Source organism: Harpia harpyja, chromosome 6 (assembly GCF_026419915.1).
Source record: "Harpia harpyja isolate bHarHar1 chromosome 6, bHarHar1 primary haplotype, whole genome shotgun sequence".
NCBI lineage: Eukaryota > Metazoa > Chordata > Aves > Accipitriformes > Accipitridae > Harpia > Harpia harpyja.
In genome coordinates, this window is record NC_068945.1 from 65,942,546 (window position 1) to 65,958,343 (window position 15,798).

General features: G+C 47.1%; 2 protein-coding genes across 4 annotated transcripts in view; both read right to left on the bottom strand.

Annotated features, from left to right (window-relative positions):
- The window catches only part of TAF3 (TATA-box binding protein associated factor 3), a 121,037-nt gene extending 117,309 nt beyond the window's left edge, over positions 1-3,728 (bottom strand). The window contains exon 1 of the mRNA XM_052790012.1: positions 3,455-3,728. Coding sequence (XP_052645972.1) covers positions 3,455-3,620 — 166 coding nt within the window. The 5' untranslated portion in view covers positions 3,621-3,728. The remainder of the gene's footprint in view (positions 1-3,454) is intronic.
- A 4,736-nt stretch (positions 3,729-8,464) lies between these two features.
- On the bottom strand, positions 8,465-15,783 carry ATP5F1C (ATP synthase F1 subunit gamma). Of its 3 annotated transcripts, XM_052790017.1 has the most exons (10): positions 15,667-15,783; positions 15,063-15,097; positions 13,976-14,107; positions 13,128-13,332; positions 12,527-12,670; positions 12,066-12,130; positions 11,288-11,443; positions 10,052-10,148; positions 9,170-9,207; positions 8,465-8,627 (listed from the first exon to the last, which is right to left on the bottom strand). In XM_052790017.1, exons 1-9 carry the CDS (start codon positions 15,708-15,710, stop codon positions 9,201-9,203), a joined length of 885 nt encoding a protein of 294 aa, XP_052645977.1. In that variant the 5' UTR covers positions 15,711-15,783; the 3' UTR covers positions 8,465-8,627; positions 9,170-9,200. The 3 variants fall into 3 exon arrangements, with proteins under 3 accessions (XP_052645977.1, XP_052645978.1, XP_052645979.1); XM_052790018.1 differs by lacking the exon at positions 9,170-9,207; XM_052790019.1 differs by lacking the exons at positions 8,465-8,627; positions 9,170-9,207 and having other exon boundaries at positions 10,048-10,148.
- Positions 15,784-15,798: the final 15 nt, after the last annotated feature.

Below are 15,798 nucleotides of genomic sequence, written 5' to 3' on the forward strand. Positions count from 1 at the left end.
TCAGGCAAGCAATCACATTATCCATCCCAACTCCAACCCCTGTTTCCTCCTTAACGCCTTCCCCACTGCCAGACCCAACTGCAGCGGCTCTGACCTCTGCCCCAGGGGCTCTGCAGGACTTCCCCCTCCACAAGTACACACAGACAAGTGGAGCGGTGGCAGCCCACGGCTCCCCAGCACGCCAAAGGAAGAGGGAACATGTCCCTCTTGGCACAGGAGGCAAAAGCAGCCCTGTTTCTCCATGCACACACAGTCTACACCCACCCCTATAGGGCACCCTTGCTCCCCCCAGCCTCTCCACGATGTGCATCCCCCCTCCATCTCCCCCCCCAATACTTACAGATCCAGCAGCAGCACTGGCCGCCCCATCTCTGCACACACATAACTGCTGTCCTCCCCACCACGTTACACCCTCCCGGCCCCACACGTAGGGCAGCAAAGGCCTCCACACACAGACTCGCAACCCTCCAACCACACTGACAGCCTGAGCCTTGCTCCACATCCCCTGCGACACTCCCTGTGTTCAGACCTAGCAGTGACTCTGACAGCCTCCCTCTCCCCGCATACTGCCACGTCCCCACACCCTCCCTGACCCAACAGGACATCAGCACCCCCTTCTTGACATTCCCACACCCGGCAGACCCCTACCACCCTCTCATCCCCCCAGTCAGCATTACTGACCCAGCAAGCAACTGGACATCCCATCCTCCCTCACCCCATATTCTGCAGGTACCAGCAGGTCATCAGCCCCCTCAGAACCTCAACTGCAGGCTCTGCAGTGATGCAGACAACCCCGAGGAACACACGACTTCATCCTGTCACACACCCAGACCCAGCAGTGATACTTGTTGCCCCTTCCCCATCCCATTCACGCACACTCCATACTCCTATGTGACCCAGCCAGCAGTCCTCCCAGTCCCAGACCTCTTTTCTTTCTCTTCTTCCAGTTGGTGTAAACTCACCCATTCCACGCTCCCACCCCTTCCATGCTCCCTCCTCAAATCCAGCAAGGCCCTGGGCATCCTGTCCCCCACCATCACTCCCAGCTCCTTCTGCACATGCCCACTCAATGGCAGTGTTGGCTAACTCCAGTCCCCCACATACCCAGCCAAAACTCTTCCACTGCATCCACATGAGGACACTCACGCCTCATGCCACATGCACTAAAATTATCCCCAGCCCCACCCCTCCTGTTCTGCATACACATACTCCACACCTCCCACGTGCAGCCCTGTCACCTTCCCACGTCCTGCGCACTACAGCTCTGTCTCCCCCAAAAAACACTCCAATGCATCCCTGCCTTCACACACTGCAGCCCCACAGCCCCCATACACACATTCCCAGCCCCACAATACCATCACATCCCCCTGTACGCACACATCCCCAGCCTCACATATATGGCCCCATGCTGCCCTGGTATGTGTTAATCCCTGCCACAGCCCCCTGCCCCAGCCCCCTGCCCACCCCCATACATGTGCATCCCTGATACCAGGCACCGCAGCCCCATGTCATCCCTATACACATACATCCCTGACCCCACACAGCATAGTACATACGCACTCCCTGCCAGCACTAAAGCCCCACACCTCCCCTTGCACATATGTACCTCCAGCCCCACAAACCACTGCCCCCTTACACATACATACCCAACCCAGAGCATTCCAGCAATAGCGTTTCCAGCCACATCTCTCTCTCCCCATGCAGGTGACTCCACTCCCCCCAGGCACACCTCTCAGACCCCACGCACTGCAGCTCCATCTCTTTACTCCTTATACACCTCCCATGGCAGGGGTTAACACCTCCCGCCTCCCTGCCCCATACACCCAGCCCAAACCTTGTGCCCTACAGCTTCAGCACTTCCCCTTGTGCCCACATCCTGGACGCTACACACACATCCCCACCTACAGTGGACCCCCACAGCCTCCTCAGCATTCCCACCATGCCACAGACCCTGACCCAGAGATAAGCCAGGACAACACAGCAGCAGCATCACATCCTCTCATGTACACATCCCACCCAGCAAAAGGGCTGGCTGCCCCTTCTTGCCTCCCAGTACACCCCCCTCCCAGATTCAGAACACTACAGCCCCAGCAGCGGGGCCAACAGTCCCATCTCCCCCTCTCGTACACATGCACCCTACTACCCTGCATGCTCTAGCCAGAGAAAGGAGGGCAGCAGCCCCATCTCCCCACACCCCAGACCCACTGCCCACCTCGCACTAGGATCCCTGTGCGCCAGCACTGCCCCATGGCTTCCCTCCTATCCTGGTTTCAGCTGAGATAAAGTTGTCTTCCTAGTAGCTGGTATGGTGCTATGTTTTGAGTTCAGTATGAGAAGAATGTTGATAACACACTGATGTTTTCAGTTGCTGCTAAGTAGTGTTTAGTCTAAAGTCAAGGATTTTTCAGCTTCTCCTACCCAGCCAGCAAAAAGGCTGGAGGGGCACAAGAAGTTGTGAGGGGGCACAGTCAGGGCAGCTGACCCAAACTGGCCAAAGGGGTATTCCATACTATGTAACATCATGTCTAGTATATAAACTGGGGGGGAGTGGGGCTGGGGGGAATCGCCACTCAGGGACTAACCAGGCATTGGTCAGCAAGTGGTGAGCAATTGCACTGTGCATCACTTGTATATTCCAATCCTTTTATTATTGTTATTATTATCATTATTAGTTTCTTCTTTTCTGTTCTATTAAACTGTTCTTATCTTAACCCACGAGTTTTACTTTTTTTTTCCCCAATTCTCTCCCCCATCCCACTGGGTGGTGGGGGGAGTGAGTGAGCAGTTGCGTGGTGCTTAGTTGCTGGCTGAGGTTAAACCATGACACCTCCTCATCATCTCGGCCCCCTGCACTGCCCCACAGCCCAGCTCCCCTTGATCTTCCCCCACCTAGAGTACCCCACAGCCCACCTCCCCACAGCCTGATCTCCGCCATGCCCTTGCCTCCCTGCCACAGCCCATCTCCCCATGCTCCTTCCCTACAGAACTGCCCCACAGGCCACCTCCCCACACCACCACAACACTGCCCCACAGCCTGGTCTCCCCCATGCACGCACCTCCCACCCACCACCCCAGAGACCCCAGCGCTGCCCAAAGCTCACCTCCCCGTCCCCTCCTGCACTGCCCCACAGCCCGCATCTCCCCTGCAAAGCACCCCTCAGCCCCCAGCACCGCCCTACAGCCTCCCACGCCCCAGCTGCCCTCCTCATGCCTCCACGGGGCTACCCCACAGACCGACTCCCCTCCCCACGGCCTACAGCACTGCTCCGCAGCCTCCCTCCACAGAACGGCCGAGGCCGGCAGCGACTTACGGAGGTCACTCGGTCCAGACCCCCTGCTCAAGCAAGCAGGGCCACCCGCAGCCGGCTTCCCAACACAGCCTCCAGGCGGCAAACCCCTACGTTCCTTCGCCGCAGCCCCTCTCCCCACAGCCCCCGGCCCGGCCCGCACTCACAGAGCTCGCAGTAGCGGTGGCAGCCCCGGCCCAGCCCCTGCAGGTACCGCTGCAGCACGTCGGTGAGGAGGTCGCAGGCCGAAACCTGCACCGAGTCCCAACCCAGCGCCTGGCAAATCTGCGCCACCGACACCCGCAGCAGCCACCGCGAGTAGGTTTCGCACATGCCGGCTCGGCTCGGCGCGGTGCCGCCCGGGCCCGCCGCCCGCCCAGGGCCGGGAGGGCCGAGGGAGGTTCACACACAGCCCGCCGCCGCCGCCATCTTGGCGCCGCGCCTCCCTACCGCCCGCGACAGGCCGCGCCGCTCCACCACCGAGCGCATCGAGCGCGTCGAGCGGGACGCGGCGCATCGAACGCTCGGCCGTCGGCAGGGAGGCGGTGGCGGGCGCGACGAAGGCGTTGTGGCGGCGGGCGGGCTTGGGCGCGGAGCGGGTCGGCCCCCCCCCCCCCAAAAAAAACCACGCCAAAATGGGGGTTTCTTACAGCGGTGTGAGGAAAAGCTGGTGTCGGGGGGCTCCGGGAACCCCCTGGGCTGGGCTTCCCCAGGAGCGAGGGACCACCGCCGGTCCCTCACCTCCGCAGGCCCAAAGCGGCAGAGCGGCGGCCGTGCCCGTCAGGCGCGGGAGCAGAACCCGGGCGCATCGTTTAAACAAGCAGCAGTGCCACGTGTTACCAGAAAGCTGAAAATTCTTCGCCGAAACGGTTTATCCGAAGCCCTGTTCGATTATTTTTAAATTATTCTTTTTTTTCTTCCCAGCTGGGCAGAGGAGTGGGATGTCTGCAGCCATTCCTGTCAGTGGGTTTCCCTTCCGCTGCCGGACCCAACGCATCCTCAGGTGGCTCACACCCACAGACATCCAATGTTTGCTGTCAAGACCTTGCCATTAAATCTTTACTTTTGGGTGAAGCCCTTTAATTACTCTTCACACTAATCATCTCGGTCACTTTTGGAGATCGCGGTTTTGGGCTGTCAGGTTGCACTGCGTCACTCTACAGCTGTACAGCCTTGCCACGCGTGTTGCCATACGTGTCACACGTATGCGTCACACGTATGGCCAACACCGCATCAGATTGGTTTTGGAGCAACCTCCTGTCTTCACGTGGAAGTTGCAGGATTAGGCCGGTGCTGTGAGGAACAGGAATCTAAGAAATGGGAGAGGACGTTATGGTGTAACAGAGAGACTCCTTTGACAGGGGAGAGGCTTCTCAAGGACACGGGAAGGCCCTGATTTAAGACACTTTAAAACAATATTGACTTTAATGCCAGAAGACTTGTAGGGGATATTTCTCCTTTGCAGCAAAAAAAAGGCTGATTTGTTACATTTCTCTCCTAATGTCAGTAATTCCTCCAGAGCTAAGGAAAAGACTACTTTTGTGAATCTCTTTCGCAGCTGCAGTTTTTTGCACGTGGTGGAACCACACACAAAAAAATCATTTTTGAGAGCCAGTATGAGCCAAATTGAAGGGAAGTTTGGGGGATCTTTAGGGGAAGCAGAACCTTGCAAGGTCACCTGTATGTAGGCAGGTATATAAATAATTACATATAAGGCCAAGATTGCCTAGGCAGTAGAAACATCAGCTTTGGGAGCAGGTGTAGCAAAATTGGCAACAATGAGGAGAAAGTGTTTATGGGTGAGTTGTTTATTTGGGAAAAAAACAAGCAGGGAAAGGGGGAAACTATGGTGGCAAAAAGGAGGATCCAGAAACAAAAATAACAGTTACTGAGTGGTGTGGGAAGTAGAATGAAGAGCAAGAGAGCTGTTACTCAATTGTGCCTGTGTATACACTAATAACACAAGTGCTAAACTGTAACTCGGTAATTGTGTGTAACTAATCAGAGCATGAAGGACAGAATTGTAAATAATAGCGGTCTATTATTAGAAGTTAATTAGTTCACAAATTGGCTCTTTGATTTATTAGACCATTAGTAGTGTGTTGATTAGTCAATAAACAGCCTGGTCTCTTCTATCAGTCACATCTCAAGTCTGCAACCTGAGGAGAGGGGAGCTGGACCCATGACAAAACCCTGCAGCTCATTGTTTTTCAGGACAGGCGGATGGTCTTTGCTCACTCCTTTCAGCCCGCTGAGAAGCTTTGGGCAGTTTTGAACTGTCATTACAGTTCCCATCTTAGAAATGTATTTTTCTGAGTGCTCTGGAAAGCTGTAAATGCACAAGCCCCCTTTTTGAAACTTCACAAGTATTCTTAAGGGAATTAATGTGAAGTTTTGACACAGTCCCCCACAACATCCTTCTCTCTAAATTGGAGAGGTACGGATTTGATGGGTGGACTGTTCAGTGGATGAGGAACTGGTAGGATGGTCGCATCCAGAGGGTAGCGGTCAACGGCTCAATGTCCGGATGGAGATCAGTGATGAGTGGTGTCCCTCAGGGGTCTGTACTGGGACCAGTACTGTTCTAATATCTTCATCAGTGACACAGACAGTGGGATCAAGTCCACCCTCAGCAAGTTTGCAGGTGACACCAAGCTGTGTGGTGCGGTTGACATGCTGGAGGGACGGGATGCCATCCAGAGGGACCTTGACAGGCTTGAGAGGTGGGACTGTGCGAACCTCATGAAGTTCAACAAGGCCAAGTGCAAGGTCCTGCACATGAGTTGGGGCAACCCTCGGTATCCATACAGGCTGGGGAATGAAGGGATTGAGAGCAGCCCTGCAGAGGACTTGGGGGTACTGGTGGATGGAAAGCTGGACAACAAGCTGGCAATGTGCGCTCACAGCCCAGAAAGCCAACCGCATCCTGGGCTGCATCACAAGAAGCGTGACCAGCAGGTCGAGGGAGGGGATTCTGCCCCTCTGCTCCACTCTGGTGAGAGCCCACCTGGAGTACTGCGTTTAGCTCTGGGGTCCTCAGCACAGGAAAGACACAGACCTGTTGGAGCGGGTCCAGAGGAGGACCACAAAGATCATCAGAGGGCTGGAGCACTTCTCCTGTGAGGACAGGCTGAGAGAGCTGGGATTGTTCAGCCTGGAGAAGAGAAGGCTCCAGGGAGACCTTATAGCAGCCTTCCAGTACCTAAAGGGGGCTTAGAAGAAAGATGAGGACAGACTTTTTAGTAGGGGCTGTTGCGATAGGACAAGGGGTAATGGTTTTAAACTAAAAGAGGGTAGATTTAGACTAGATAGAAGGAAGAAACTTTTTATGATGAGGGTGGTGAAACTCTGGCACAGGTTGCCCAAAGAGGTGGTCGATGCCCCATCCCTGGAAACATTCAAGGTCAGGTTGGACGGGGCTCTGAGCAACCTGATCGAATTGAAGATGTCCCTGCTCATTGCAGGGGGGTTGGACTAGATGGCCTTTAAAGGTCCCTTCCAACCCCAACTGTTCCATGATTCTATGAACATAGGATTCAAGGACTTGGAAAGAACTTCCCTCTGTGGACATGTGACTCCTTAGGTACATCGACCTGGCCCAGGCTGCATGCGAGGTACTCCTTTGTGTCTTGAAAGGGGGAAGAAGAGAAGGCTGGAAGTCACAGAAAGGATTTTCTTGCCTACCTGAGAGGAATTAAAGGAGATGGTGTGGGGGGCAAGGAAGGGAACAGTCAGATGGGTTGGGGACAGCAGGAGGGTCCCCAATGGACCAGGCAGTACAGAGCAGCATTTCTACACTCAGTGTTACATGTGTCATCCCTCTCATCTGGGACGACAGCAACAGACAGCTGCCAGTCCCACTGAGCCCATCAGCTGCACACTCTGCATTGCAAGGTGGTGGCAGCAGGCCAGGCAGCCACAAAAACCTCAAGACACTGCAGGAAAGCTTTGGCCCTAGGGGTACAGCCCTTGGTTCACATGCCATCAGGTCAGGAACGTGGTGGGAACTGCATTAGAAAGCTAGCAGTAAGCCTTAAATTATTGCTTAGCGGGGATGTAATTTCACATGGAAGACAACAGAGAGGGTGGATAAATTAACAGAGGAAAGGGCAACATAAATCGTCAGGATTACCTCAAAAAAAAATGGAAGCTGTTTAAACAATGGGGCTAGCTCTCAACTTCAACAGAGTAAATTACAATGTACTGTCTTTTTAGGCTTGCGCTTTCAAAGCAGTGTTTCCCACACTTCAGTAGAAAAGGAAACAAGACAAACCATGACTTAAAAGGGGTTCTAAGTAAAAATTATGCTTGAAGAACTACAGGCTCCAGATTATGAGAACTGGCAATTGCATAGATCACTATCACAACATCCAGTGGCTCGTGTGTCTTCCCATGTTTTAGTACTCCCTGAATTCACCCATTCTGATCAGTCTGCCGCTCCAGTTGTGTGCGTAACAGCAGCATTAGAACCATAGCTCCTTAAAAGAAGTCATTGGAAGCGTTTTATAAATATGTAACAAATCTGCTCCAAGAGACTCTCTCTCCGTTTCCCTGAATCCCACCTCAGGTGGTGATAGTGCTTCCCTTACGCATGTGTACCTCTTGGTGTACACACACGGGAGGGGCAGCTTTCTACTTCTATGGTTGCACTGCACCACTACCATTTGTTTCTTACACTTCTGCTAGACTCTTATTTTTCACATTTTATCCTTTCTCACATTCCTGTCATGCCCAGCGAGGGCTTAGAACTGTGACGTTACTGTATTTTATAGCATGCAAATAGAATATATACACACACACACTGACTGTGATATAAACAGCAAGCATTCTAAATAAACGCTAAAATGACTCAAGTAATCAGATCAGTTCATTTTAGAATACTAACATCTAGAAACAGTAATAATATGGTATTCAAATGAGATCAGTGTTCCAACTGCACAACGCAGAGAGGTTATTCCACAGTCTCCTCCTTCAGCACACCGTACAACGTGCATAACAGACCAACACTTTTAAACACAAGGTGAAGACAGGCAATCTCTTGCACTCTTCAAACGAAGAAAACACCCGCTTACATGTTTTTGCATGCCAGATACATTACAAAATGTAGAGCACAGCTTTTAAAAATTATGTTTCAGAGAGCAACCAAGTCAAATCCAGATATTTAGACACCAAACGCATTTGCTCCATGGACAACCAAGAACACTTTTTTCATGTAGGTGGTTTATTTTAAGAATTTACAGATTTCTGGGGCTTTATCACGTCTTCACAAAATAACAGAGCAGTTGTGTTAACATAGACACAGGCAGGTTAAGCCATGTGCTCAGAAGAGCTCTTCTTCACCTGTAAGAAAAATTGAAGCAAATTAAATCCCTTTTAATTATTTGGTTTTTTTAAAAACTTTTGTCTACTCCAATTTGAATCCTTCGACTCACTAATATTCCTTAGCCCTCCCCCCCTCCTCAAACTCTTCATCATGTCTATTTCTCCTTGAAGTTTTAAATTTTGAATATGCTTATTTTGCAAGAGAAACCTCTTTAGGAACAACATCTTACATGCAGACATTTTAAAGTCATTGCATAAGGTCGGGGCACTATGAAAAAAATTAAAACACTAATTGCAAATTAATCCAATAACCCAGAATATACCACAGAAAGTTATGTCAAATGTGGATGTACGCTACCATGGACGTTATTTTGCATGAAATTATTGACACTTAAGAACTTGTTCAGACAGATTCAAACTAGCAATGGACAGTTGTCCCAGCGTTTTGGGAAGAGCAGTTTGTCTGACCAACACTGAATTCTGACTTCCTCATTTGACTTCAAGATCATCCATGTTAATTCATTTTAAAAAACAATCTGGTTTCTATGTCATAACTTTACCTCTTGGATTTGGCTGAACCGCTTTATCCGATTAATCCCTGGTTATGGTATTACGAGAAAAAACAGAACAAGCAGGTTAGGAAGCAACTCATGCAAATTCAGGCAAAACTATGCATGTATTTATAACCGCAAATGTATTGTGAGGAGCACAATACAGCACATAACTGCTTTATGGCATGTATTCCAGGCATTTTGTAAACACACAGGATATTAACACATGTATTTGCATCCAAGTATAGCACAAATTTTTAACTGTTAGCTGTAATACATATTAGCTACACGCAGTTACAAATGGTGGTCTAAGCCCACACGTTTGTAACCTGCCATACACACCTTCACAAAACTTCTTTCTCAAGGAAATAAGCAAAATACTGAACTTAAAGTAAAATACACATTCAGTATCAATAGAATCTGGAAACTCTCTCCTCCTTCCAACCCCACCTCCAAACTCTCAGCTTCTGAAGACCACCAAAGGCTGATTTATCCAAAAGCATATCTGAGTTGCTCTCCCCCACCCAACACTACTGGGCTCTTTGAGCAGACAGAGTAGGAGAAGCCCAGGTAGAAGGGAGGAGGGGGGAAATCCACTGAAAGCCAAAAAGGAGGAAAACCACTGCCTGTTCAGGCAAGGATGTGTGTTGAGGCTAAAGATCTATTTTGCCAGCTTTTTAACTTTATCTGGCCAAAAAAGACTGCCAAACTTCACACTTGTTAGTAGAACCGCACAAGCTGAAAAACTTGGGAGTCATGCCATGGATTGTCTTCCCTTTGGTTTTAGGACCTACGTGCCCTAACCTTCCCCGTTAACCTGACTGGAGCAGGACGTACAAGCATTACATGACTTTGCAACAACTCCTATTTCATGTTTGTACAGGTACTCACAGAGCAGCAGCACCAGAGATGATCTCAATAAGCTCCTTGGTAATGACAGCTTGACGGGTACGGTTGAAAGTCAAGGTCAATTTGTCAATCATCTCGGCTAAAAAAAATTGAGGTTGGAATTTAAACATATAGTAAGTATTCAAATACAGATAAAGAGAAGCTGTATGAACAGAAGATCAAATAGTCTTGTAAATCCATGCAAACAATCAAGAGGCTTACTGCACTTTTCATTTTTGCCCCCTACAGATAACGCTACTAGTAGACAATCTAGAAACTTGATAATTTGGCTTGAGGCATCAGAGTTAAACATCTGAAGAACAGCTGACAGACTAGTAAATACCATGTTACGACATAGCTTATTTTCACATCACACAAGTACGCATTATTTGCTTTTAAATTAGATTTCACTGTCAATTAACTACATTAGTATTTCCTTCAAGTTACTGTTGTTCTGGCAAAGGGAGCCAGATTTTTTTGAAATTTTTTTCTTCAATTTTTTTTTTTTTTTAAATGCAGTAAGTATCACCTTTTTCTCTCAAGATAAGGCAGTCAGCAGAGCACCACACCTGCAGTTCCAGGTAGCCCAACTGCACATCCCATCAGCTTCACTCAGCCACCAGTATCCTTCATGCAACACTACCTTCTAAGGGCTGCAGTCTTATCGCCATGCCACTTTAAAAGCTATTAGCTGTCTCCCACTAATACCAACCGCATACTCTCTGCACTGCACTCAGTTTGGACACCTTCCAAGGAATACTTGTATATTCTCAACTTGCTGCATGACAGGTGGTAAAGTATTTAACCACTGTTTCAGTTTCCTCACCTTTAAATTGGTGCAGTACTAATTACATTTGGCTCACAAGTAGGTACAGGTTTATAAAAATTTTGGAAATCCTCAGACCAGCCACAGGAGAGGAGCATACAGAGTTATTTGGCCGTTATAAGATTAGTTTAGTATTTCATATTCTTATCAAAGAATCTGTTATTTCACTTCCAGTTACCTAGTCTTGTTTCTCATATACTTGACAGCAATTCCTCTTCCAGGGACTAAATAAGGTTCACATGTTCAGAAAAGAATCCTGGTTGAACTGGCTCAAAAAAACCAGAATCAAAATGGAATTAATAGAGAAACTAGCTCATTTCTTATCATTTTGGAAGCTAAGAATTACACAAAGGGAGGTCAGTACTTTTATGCTAAACTACCGAAGTTCTGGGAAGCCCACAGTGTAGACTTACAAGCATTTTTGCTAGCGTTGTCCATAGCAGTCATCCTAGCACTCTGCTCGCTGGTGGTGGATTCTTTCAGGGAGTAGTAAAGAATATTTGCTAGCGTAAATTCCTGGTAGTTTCTCAGCACATCAGCATCAATATCATCATAGATACTTAGGCTTTCTGTAAAATATGAAAGAGCAGACTTATGAGAAATCTAAGATATACTACTCCTAGCAAAACAGCATAATGTCACGTGAAAGACTACTAGGCTAGCCTGTGTCTCCACTGAAGGCAGCACAAAGGGATTTTCTCTATGTACCATGTGTACTTTCATAACAAAATTTTAAGTGGCAGAGAGATTAAGTATTTTACGTCTTTTCATTCAATTTAACACTAGGAAAGTCAGATGCTGACCAAGGCCAAATATATTACTGGTGTATTATGTTTAATCTTCCCATACAATGCTGCAGAAACATACTGGGGTATTTTTACTGAATAGTGCAAAGTCACTCAATACCCATGCTCTTCAGTGCTGAAAACACTGGAACTGACAGAGTTCTGCATATGCTTAGTTCTTGCTTGAGAGGGAATCTCAAATCAAAATTAGTACAACCGTTCTTTTTAATCTCCTTGCTCCACAGCACCTTGATAGGTCAGCCTTAGACTGCCAAGACAAAACAAGCTGTTGAACTTATGATACATGCACCATACTAAGATGTTTTAATACCACATTCCCATGTTCAGGTACTTCTTCTGTGATTTATCACTTCACGTAACTGGTGGTTTCTAGTTCACTACTTACCAGAACCAGCAACTGTTTCAAGGGAGAAGATTGGTTTTTCATCGGTCTTGTAGGAGATGACAGACCTGTACAAAAACAGTGTAACAGGCTCTTCGATTCAACTAACCCTAAACGGAATGCTTAAAATCAAATTAGAATAGACAACTTCTGGCCTTCAAACTCCACAAAGTTCTGCAATAATCCCGATGAAGAGATCTCAGACACCACGTGGATATGACGACATGCTGACTGTAAATATAACAGCACCCACTATACAAGTAGAAAGAGAATTCCAACCACAGCTACTAAAAAAACCCCAGAAAAACAACAGCTCTTCACACATAACAAAATGCACTCGATCCTCAAGAAATAAAGTAAACATGACAAGTCACAGTCAGTTTTCATATTACTTCATCAGGCCAACATGCTGTTTGAAGCCTTCTACCCAATATTCTTCCAGTGCAGTTTCAGTTTAATCTTACCTGAACCGATTGTAGATGACAGAGCCTTCATCAAATTCATACCCAGAGTTTAACAACTCTGAAGCAATGATTGAAGCATCTCCAAAGCTAGGAGGTCTCCGTCCCACTTCTTTGAATGTCAGCAGCAAGTAATTGCCATGTGTCCTGCAGTAACATCAAATCTGTGTTAGAACCAAGTGGATGCTCTAATGTACAACTATGTGGCACCAACAGGCAACAAGTCCAGTAACTTTCCAGTGTTCAGAACTAAGCATTTTATTGAATTAGGTCTGAGATAAATTTTGCTTTTTTTTTTAGTTAAATTATGATAGCTTCATGATAAACACACACTTGTAGCAGTGTTAGTGTTGCTAGCTTTCAAACTTTTATTCCAAAAATATAATAATGCTGTGCAACAGTTTCACAAATGTCCAGATAATCAAAAGCCATCTTAGCACATTTGCAGGTTTGGGTGTTTTTTTTTTTAAAAGGAACTTCAATTTAGCAGTTTCATTAAATACAATTGCCTGTGAACACCACACAGCTTTGCAAGCAGTCTTGAAATTTCTCCCACAGAAAACAACTAAAACCACCAAACCAAACACTTCTTTCTCCTTTTTACCTCTGAAGTAGGCCTCTGATCTTGTCACCTACTCCAACCACCATAACTTCTTTCCCTGCATTTGAGAGGTTGGTAATCTCGTTCTTCAAGGTTTTAGCAATAGATGTATGGATAGCACCACACAGACCTCGATCAGAGGACACACCAATAAGGAGGTGCTTCTTCTTGTCCTCAGGTGCCTTTATTTCTGCTTTCTCATAGAGAGCTAAAAAAAAGATGGATAAGTTATTCAAGGGTGCCAGGGAGCAAATAGGTCATATCAAAATATCTTTGAATTATTCTGACTAAAACAATTTCTAGAGGAGTTCCAAATCACAGCCAGATGAATTTTATCTCCCACACAATCATTCAAGTTTGCATGTGATCTGACCAGAGGTGACAAAGAAACAATTCAAAGCCAGACACATCTCTGCAGCAGGTATCACAAAACCAGTAAGATTAGTTAGTTAAGTTCACCGTGCAAGCCCACTGCCTCGGGAGCATGCACAGCCCAAGAGTTTGCAAGAAGGTTTGACAGTAGCTGGAGATGCTACAGAGATAGGACACAATTCCATTAATGGATAGAAGCAGGCCAGAAATTCTGAGCTGTGGTGTCTTTATGACTAACAAAACCAACCACATAAAGTTAAAAAAGTACTCAGAAATCATAACGAATTTCACATTAGAACTCTTAAAAATCACTTTCCATAAATGACTTATAAGGAATACTCAAGGTGACATTGGCCTAGAGATACGAATTCTTTTGGAAAAAGCCACCAAAAGGTTAAAAAAGTCTAGGCATTTTATTACTACCATGAAAGCCTTCCTCCTCTGTTCCCGCATCACACAGTGCAAGAGTCTTCTCTCACCCAGTGCTCCTGTTCCATAGACTCTAGCAGGCTTCAGCTCCCTCTCAGCTCTTGCATATTTTGCTGCAGAAACCATCTTCATGGACTTTGTAATTTTCTGAATGTTCTTGATGGACTTCAAGCGCCTGGTAACTACAAGGTTAATAGTTGAAGGTCATGGGCTGTACTGGGCATAATGACATCAAAAACAAGCAATAAAATGCTAGCAACTGCCATCCAAAAATATCTTGCCAAGTTCCTCAAAAAAAGAACCCCCCAAACCAAGCAAACAATGCACAAATAAACCTCATAAAAGATATACCCTTAGTATTTACAGTAAGAAAGCAGTAAGAGTAGTAATCTGGCTAACCCAAATGTACCTTTACAACAGGTATGTTCCCCCCCCAGACATAACATTTATTTAATATTTAGCCCAACATAAGATCTATTTACTATTCTCTTTCCTTCCATTTCTACACGTTTCACAGATATATCATTTGAGATATATTATCATCTTTTCCTAGATGACATGGGGAGGAAAAAAAAGAAAGACCCCGTACTATAAAGAGACAGAATAAACTTCCTCTTCTGTTTAGGTTGTGGCAAAATGAGATTCGTAAAAATACTGATGCAAAAAGAAAACAAAATAGGTGTCCTACAGACAATTGCAATTCCAAGACAATATCCCTGTATAAAAACCTATAAGGAATGGCTTAACAGCTTATCAAACTGAAACCACACAGTCAAGCTTTTTTCCCCCAATGTTGGAGAAACACACAGGGAAATAAACATAACAGAAAATAAATTAATTCTTAAAGGTGAGCAAAAATCTGGTTCAGCACATACGATAAAGTTATTTTTAAAATACATTTGAGTAAAACTATATTGGTTTGCTGAAATTACATCTAAATTAGCACTAAAACCATTTTAAGCAATGCCTTTTCTGAGAGACACTTGTTTAATCTAAGAAGTGCTGGAGGCTCATGTATCAATGTTATGGTGTATCACAATCAGTTCATCCAACAGAGGCTAACCAAAATTATATTTTAACCTATGGTTTTCCTGCAACACCCTCCCTCTCTCAAAAGCAAACAAAAGCAGTACTTACTGTCTTTTAGAGTTGCCATATTCCTGACTTGGCCCCTAAAAATGAATGCAGGAGAAATTAGGATAGTTCACTAGTTCTCCAGCAAACCAACACCTGTCAAGGGCAGGTCCCTTTCAGAGGGATGACAAAGTAAGAACTGCTGTTTCTTGAAAAACATCTGTAGCAGGGACAAGCCACTCTAAACCATGCCTTATATCCAGACCTTCCTCCCTTCTCCTTATCTCCTATGACACCATGTATCATTTAACACATTATCCGCTGCCTTAGACAACGGCGCAATGTAAGCAAAGGCCAGACAGCCTGGCATCAGAAGGGTACAACTTTCCAAAAACGTAAGTGTTGTTTAAAAAACGCTTAAAACGAAGCAGAGGAGGCCACGCCATTTCCTGACAAGAGCAGACTCTCCTTGCACCGCCTGTCACCTCCGAAGCTGTCCTTTTTACTCCTCCTGCCTCCCCCATTCACCCCCCCCAGAGCTGAGCACCCTTTCCAGACCAGCTCCCGTCTCCCCGCCCCGGGGCCGACCCCAGCCCCGCCGCTCGCCCCCACCGCCGCGACACATCCCCACAGGACCCGTCCCCGGCCGGCGCTCCTTCCCCGTTACCATTGCGGCTGGTAAAGGGCGACGACGGCCCCTCGGGCGAACATGGCGGCGCCTCCACCACAGCCCGGCTGAAGGTCAGCGCGCCCGCACCCCGCATGCGCGCAGCCCGGCCCGGCGGGAAGTGCTTCCGGG